The sequence below is a fragment of the Terrapene carolina genome, unplaced genomic scaffold, assembly GCF_002925995.2.
Source record: "Terrapene carolina triunguis isolate 2854851 unplaced genomic scaffold, T_m_triunguis-2.0 Scaffold31, whole genome shotgun sequence".
In the NCBI taxonomy this organism is placed as follows: Eukaryota; Metazoa; Chordata; order Testudines; family Emydidae; genus Terrapene; species Terrapene triunguis.
The window spans coordinates 7,637,791-7,644,701 of record NW_020664382.1 but is presented as its reverse complement, the minus strand read 5'-3'; the positions used below and the strand labels follow the sequence as shown (position 1 = coordinate 7,644,701).

Sequence of the window (6,911 nt, the reverse complement as noted above, 5' to 3'; positions counted from 1 at the left end):
TACACCCAGGCCATTGTATATTCACATCATATGTGCACCTCACTTCTATGCCACCCATACATATACCATCTGCACAGTGTACATACAGTACACACACACGTTTACCTTATGCCAATCCTGCACTCCTACATATACTATACTCACTGTATGCACAGTCCTGTTAGTACCACACACCTATAGCTCACACCAATCATGTCCTGACGGGGGAGCGAGAACTCTTCTTTTATTGCAAAAAGTATTCACAAAGAGGTAATTTAAAATATAAATAGAATGATTTTGAGAAAAATAATAATTTGCAATTTCAAACTGGAATCAATGTCTATACATTTACGCTTTTGACTTACAGGGAGTGCTGTAGGACTGATGTCAAAACTGGGAGGGGGAAAAAACTCACTAAAAGTACCAAGATGCTATTTTGCAACAATACCACATTTATCCGATATGTAAATAAAATGGTTGGTATGGTGTGGGCAGCAGCTATATTTATCTGATAATGGGAGTCTGGAAAATTCCAAATGCTTCAAACAAGATGGGCAGAATGTGAGCCCAATTAAGCTTTTGAAAGAAGGAAGGTCTCCTACCCACATCAAGCACCAAAGGAAACAGGTTGTAATCAAAAGTAGAGGGGAAAATGGTCTACCAGATATTAAAATAGGAGGCTATACACTTGTGTTCTTATATTATTCAACCACAAATACTGTGTAGGTACTGGCTAAGTAGCAGCAGTTTACTACTCCTTTTGCTTGTTATATATGTAATGGTACTCGAAGGGAGAATCTGGGTTCCGCTTTTCACCAGCACAAGCTATTTTGATCTGCTCCTGTTACACTCCTTCAGTTCTCTGTCTGACTTTAGACTATATTTCCAAACTGCACCAATGTTTTCCATTCCAGTGAAGAGTCCAACCCACCCTAATATTAATGATAATCTCTTTAAAGATATTAGGAAGACAGCTCACTCTTGCCCAAGGAAAAATATGTATATAAGAGTAATACAGAGGAAAAAAAGATTTATTTGAAGATATATCAAAGCCATTAATTACAGGCTATTTACACAGTAGCCTTACATGTTTACTAGAATGATATATGCTAAAAGAAGCAGAAATGTTATCTAAAGGGCTAGAACAGGGAGGAGTCTTTCACACCTGGGCCTTGTCTACCCAAGTGATTTTCCTGGCATTAGTTTAGCACTGGTGCCACTGCACTGTTGTGGAGTGAGCTAGTGTAGACCCAATGCAGACATTTTTATCACTGTGTCAAAAAACCTACAGCTATCCAGAGACTGAGGCCACAGAGACAGATGAATTCAACACTTCTTTGGACAGACTAAAGCAAGTGTGTCGTGCTGACCAAAACCGCTAGATGAATATCCAAAGCAGATGCCATTCTGCCTACCAGATCTTAGAAGGCTCTGCTGCACTCAGAGGAGAGGAGAAAGCAGTCAAGCCAGCCTCATCAGGAGCTGTGGTAGAAGTAGCAGCTTAGAAGCCTAACCAGTTCTTCCTCCAAGAAAGTGTCCAAATCCATATCTGGCAGCACCTCTGACTTAGTAGACTAGACGAGGCTGAAAAATCCCTTTAGGAGCTTTCTTCTTCTTTAGTAGAAGAGACTTTCTAGGGAGGACAACAGGAGCTGCTGGGTGCTCAACACTTTTGAGAATCGGGTCTCTTTATTCAGATGTTTAAATATGGATTTAGGAGCCTAGCTTTCAGCTCCTATTTTTGAAAAACTTGGCATAAGTCTACACTAATAGCTTTAGACTAATTTTAGGCTCTATACAAGTATATCTAAGCTAACACTCCATAGAGAAAGAGAATGAATTAATTTCATTCGGTAAAATTAATTTCGGTAAAAAAAATAATCAGACTGATAGTTCTAGGACCTAGAAGTCTCTCAATTCTTTTTTCCCTTTGCAATTTTATTGTTACTTTTCTAGTTTTGTTAAACCGATTCCATCTTTGTATTACATTTTTATTTCCATTCCCTCTATTCTCTCTCCTTTTATTTTGTAGGCATTGAAACTGAAATGAAAGTGACAGGAAAATAAATAATAAATATAATACACTGCTGAATATACCATGGGTTCAAGACTGATTTCAAATAAGAGAGCTCAATGCCTTAAAGTAATTTTATATGTGTATGTTCTGTATGAAATAGTACCTGTTCTCAAGCTTGCATTATATCACAAACGGAAAAATGAGATTTTTTTCGTACTTCTTATAACCTGCATTATGTGATTTACTGAGGACATGCGATAATCCCAGTGACTAGTAAAACAGCATACCAAGGTAAATTGACATACTGTTAAGGTACAGTAGAGAGAAAAGGTGGGTAAGGTAATAACTTTTATTGGACCAAATTCTGTTGGTGAGAGAGAGACACTTTTGAACTTACACAGAGCTCTTCTTCAGGTCTGGAGGAAAAAAAACAAAAAAAGTCCCAGATTTGAAGAACAGTTCTATGTAAACTCAAAAGTTTCTTTCTTTCACCAACAGAAGTTGGCCCAATAAAAGATATTACCTCACCCACCCTGTCTTTCTAATATCCTGGGACAAACACAGCTACAACAACACTGCATGCTGTTACTCGGGATTAAATCTAACAATGTAATACCTAGATGTCAAAGTGCAAGTGCTCACAGTTTGAACCATCCCCTCCGACAACGATATTTAGATTAATAGAGCAGTTGGGTACAATGTGCTTCAGATCTCAAGCAGTAACAAGCAGTGAAGCTGTAGGCCTCATTGAAAGAGCTGTAGGTTTTTCCTTGAGGATGGATGCTGGTGTGTGTGGTGGTAGAAAGGAGAATGGTGTTGGACAAGCTGATCTCATGAACATTAGTATATGACTAGTTAATCTTAACGAGCAAAAGTGAAAGGGTGTAAATGAAAGAACACAGAAGGTGTTTTAGGAATGATGTCAGAGATGGAAATCCAGTTTACATTTCCTACTCTTTAGCCATATAAAAAGGAACAAAGTCTATGTGCAATAAAGTGCATTGAACATGAACATGAATTGAACACTAAAGCGAAAGACTGACCTCATATCTGCGTAATCTTTCATTCACATTTGTCTACCTTAATTTTATAGCTATATAAAAGTGTGATGTTATGAAATGGTTGTAGAACAGTAATTCAAATCTTAAAGGGACATGATAAACTTGAAAACAAATCAGTCTGAAAAAAAACAAAAAAACCCAACCTTGTTACAAACAAGTTGTGCCTACCCCTAGAATCCCTCTGCCAGTTTTGCTAGTTTTACTACTACATTTTCCTATATTTTAATATTTTTCTCTTCCCTGTTTAAAAAGAGTATGTCAGAGACCGAAGCAGACTATTCAGATAGTGTAGAATGCAAAAAATAAAACTGAACAATCAGAAAAAATGTTTTTTCCTCTAACCCCAAAATAATCTTAGATGTTACTTATAACAGTAATAGGAGGGAAAAATCAGACAGATGTGATTTTTAAGTTAATGGTATCTCTTTAAAGTTGTTGATGGAATCATTCTATAGATTTGATACAGAGAAACTAAAAGTCTCAGTACCAAAACATTCACAGCCCAGACACTATCTTCAGACACTAGCTACAGAACTATTTGAAGTTGTACACCAATTTACTTCTCAAATATATTACATATCTCTGTCTCCCAGTCTTAGAAACAAGGAAATTGTGCTTCAGAATTGGATGACTTGTCTTTTTCTTGCTTGATTCTTCTGAACTATTTCCATAGAAACTTTGGCTTCATACAATGGGACTGGTTCATCCAACTGAGGCCTAAAAGGGAGCAATCTGTCAGAATTGTCTGGTGTGCACGCTCAGATCAATAAGAAACATTCCAAGACTATTGCTGTAGACTTTACATTTTACAATGTCAACTTTACTCCTTAAACAAAATGAAAATGTTATAGCTCTGCTAGGATCCCTGGAAAAACTGCAGAGCTGTAAAGCAAACAGGAAACAGAAGTTTAATTCAAGATATCCTGAATTTTTTTTTGGTGGGGGGAGGGCTACTCTTCCCACTCTCTGTGTAAGCAGTGAGGGATCTCCCTTTTCCCACTTATGACAGCCTCAAGTTCTATTGACTCCATCATTCTTCTGACAGAGGAAGCCTAGAAAGATCTCCATTTAGAGCCAGCAACACTCTTCAGTCAGGTACTGTTGAGCACCACAAGGTATTCTCTCCCCCCAAGGAAAGAATGTGCTGCCTCTGTTGGATTTCCAAGCAGTGCTGATCCAAGGAGAGAAAAACCAGGAATTGGACCCAAGTCTTCCATATGGTAATACTTCAGGCTAGCCACACGGATAGACCATAAATAGTTTCATATAAATGATTCAGTAGCATTTTTCTCATAACGTAGCACTTTGAGTTGACAGTATAGGTGGCAAGAGTTTTCTGAAGAATAGTTATTTCTCAGGTTAAAAACTCAGTATTAATCAGAGTTTGTTTTCACTATGGTACTTCTGTCTTACCTGAAAATACTATTTGATAACTTCTCCATCACATCTTCTAAGATACGTATCTGAGAGGGCTGTTAAGGTAACAATATATACACAAGGGGCTGATCTTTAAGTCCACAGTTCTGCAATTAGATTTGCCCTGGGCAGATCCATGCATCTGTGCAGAGCACCCAGGGTCAGAGCTTAGATGAGATGATTTAAAGACTGAAAATAAAGTTAATCTGAGGTCCGTTTGATTATGTGTTACAAACTATGCTTCCTAAAACAAAATAAACAAGGCAGGTAGACGAATGTACCCTCTAACAAATACATCATCAGTTGATCTGCCACAGTACCTAGGAGTTCTAGTGCTGTATCATAACAATTTTAAAAATAAAACTTAAGTTTTACATGATCTGTATGATGTTACACCACTAGTTACAATGTCCATCATTAAACAGAGCATGGTGGTTCCCACTCTTTGGAAAATAAGTAAGTATGATAAATTTTGGTATGAGTAATCTGTATGAATGATGGATAGCTAGTTGTCTGAGGTAAAAATCAAGACAAGTCTGGGAGCAGAAAAACACGTGAAGCAGAACATATGGATTTACTAAACTCTCAAGGACATGCACAGTGTATAAATGCTGTGCACATTTTCAAGAAATCTATTTTATTTGAACTAATCAGCAACACTCATATCAATGGGAAAAAGAGGGTTTTACTAAGACTATGTCTACTTTACAGACATTACAGCGGCACAGCTTCAGCTATGCCATTGCAAGGTCTCCCATTTAGCTGCTCTATGCTGACGGGAGAGAGCTCTCCTGCTGGCATAATGAAATCATCCCCAATGAGTGGCGGTAGCTATGTCAGTGGGAGAGTGTCTCCCGCCGACATAGCCCTGTCCACACCGGTGACCAGTGAAACTTATGTCAGTCAAGGGTGTCGTTTTTTTTCCATACTCCTGACTGACAAAAGTTTTACCGACAAAAGTGCTAGCATAGTCATAGTGGTAGTCTTTAGTATTTTTGCCAGTCACCAGAAAATGTAACTTGGATTCATTCAATTTTAAGAGTAATCAATTTAGTATTCAAAATGTAAGCCATTTCAACCTGATCTCCATAGGATCTCTTCCCATGTTTTTTTTCTGCAATATGTTCACAGTGCACAGATCACATACATATGTTCAATGTTTTGATATAACAATTCAAGGTAATGCTGTTATTCTGTTTGAACAACTTGTGGTAAATAAAGTATGCTCCTTGATTATAGGCCAACATAAGAGCTTACAAATAAATCCTGTTTGTTTAGTTAGTTTAACAGCTAAGAACACAAATTGTATTTCTCAGAATTATTAGTCATTTTTAAATCAGGAAAATTAATAGAGCTGCACTGAAGTGGAATGTCAACAAATAACTTTTTAAAAAGGATATTCATGATTACTTGTTTCCCCACCCACACATCAATGTTCATGTAGACAAGCCCTTTGGTGTGCTTAACTTTTGTTAAACTATTGTGCAATTTAGTTGGGGGAGGGGGACTTCCTTTGCTCCAAGAGTCTCAATGTAGTTAACTCCCTTTTAGAATCCTTAGACTTAATCCTTACATTCCTATTCTGCTGAACTGCAAAAATGATTCAGCAGATCTCATGTTCTGCAGTGCTGTGCAGAAACAAGGAGGGACCTTAAAACCATCATTAAATTTGCAACAAAAGGTAGATATTGTTTTTTATAAAAAGAGCCACTCATCTCTCCAGCAGCGCACACATGCGCACAGACACACAGGGCTCAATAGAATGTAGGTACATAGAATTTGCAAATAGGGTACGATTTCTTAAAGTACAGTCCTTATGAAGACAAAATTAGAACAATGAATTATTAAATATTTCAGTTTAGTCATTACAATGCAAAAGTTAAGGTTTGTAGATGATAAAATTAATGCCTAGAAGAATGGAGAACAAGTAATCCCTACAATTTAAAAGCACAGACAAGATTTGATTTAAGGTGCCAGATCCTCAGCTGGTGTAATTCAACACAACTACATTGCCTTCTATGGAGTTAAGCTGATTTACACTGGTTGAAGATCTGGGCCCTAATACTTTACTTTCTTCAAAATATTTGTTTTAGTTTTCTGTTCTGTTTTTCCCAAAGTACAGTAACTCCTCACTTAATGTCGTCCTGGTTAGTGTTGTTTCGTTGTTACGTCACTGATCTATTAGAGAACATACTCATTTAAAGTTGCACAATGTTTGTTTATAACATTGTTTGGCTGCCGCCTGGTGGCGAGTTGGGGCTTGGAACCAGGGTGGGCTGGCAGCCCCCCATCAGCTCCCCTCCACCACCACCACCAGCACCTCCTGCCCACTGGCGGGCCCCGCAAATCAGCAAATCTCCCCTCCCTCCCTGTGCCTCCTGCCTGCAGCAATCAGCTGTTTCGCGGCATTCAGGAGGCTGTGGGGGGAGGAGGGAGTG

At 38.1% G+C, this 6,911-nt stretch overlaps 1 protein-coding gene across 4 annotated transcripts in view; it reads right to left on the bottom strand.

Annotated features, from left to right (window-relative positions):
• Positions 1-3,530: 3,530 nt before the first annotated feature.
• The window catches only part of CRYZL1 (crystallin zeta like 1), a 28,043-nt gene continuing 24,662 nt past the window's right edge, over positions 3,531-6,911 (bottom strand). For all 4 annotated transcript variants that reach the window (XM_024197053.3, XM_024197056.3, XM_026652122.2 and 1 more), the window contains 2 exons: positions 4,471-4,516; positions 3,531-3,774 (listed from right to left, as the gene is read on the bottom strand). In XM_024197053.3, coding sequence (XP_024052821.1) covers positions 3,675-3,774; positions 4,471-4,516 — 146 coding nt within the window. In that variant the 3' untranslated portion in view covers positions 3,531-3,674. The remainder of the gene's footprint in view (positions 3,775-4,470; positions 4,517-6,911) is intronic.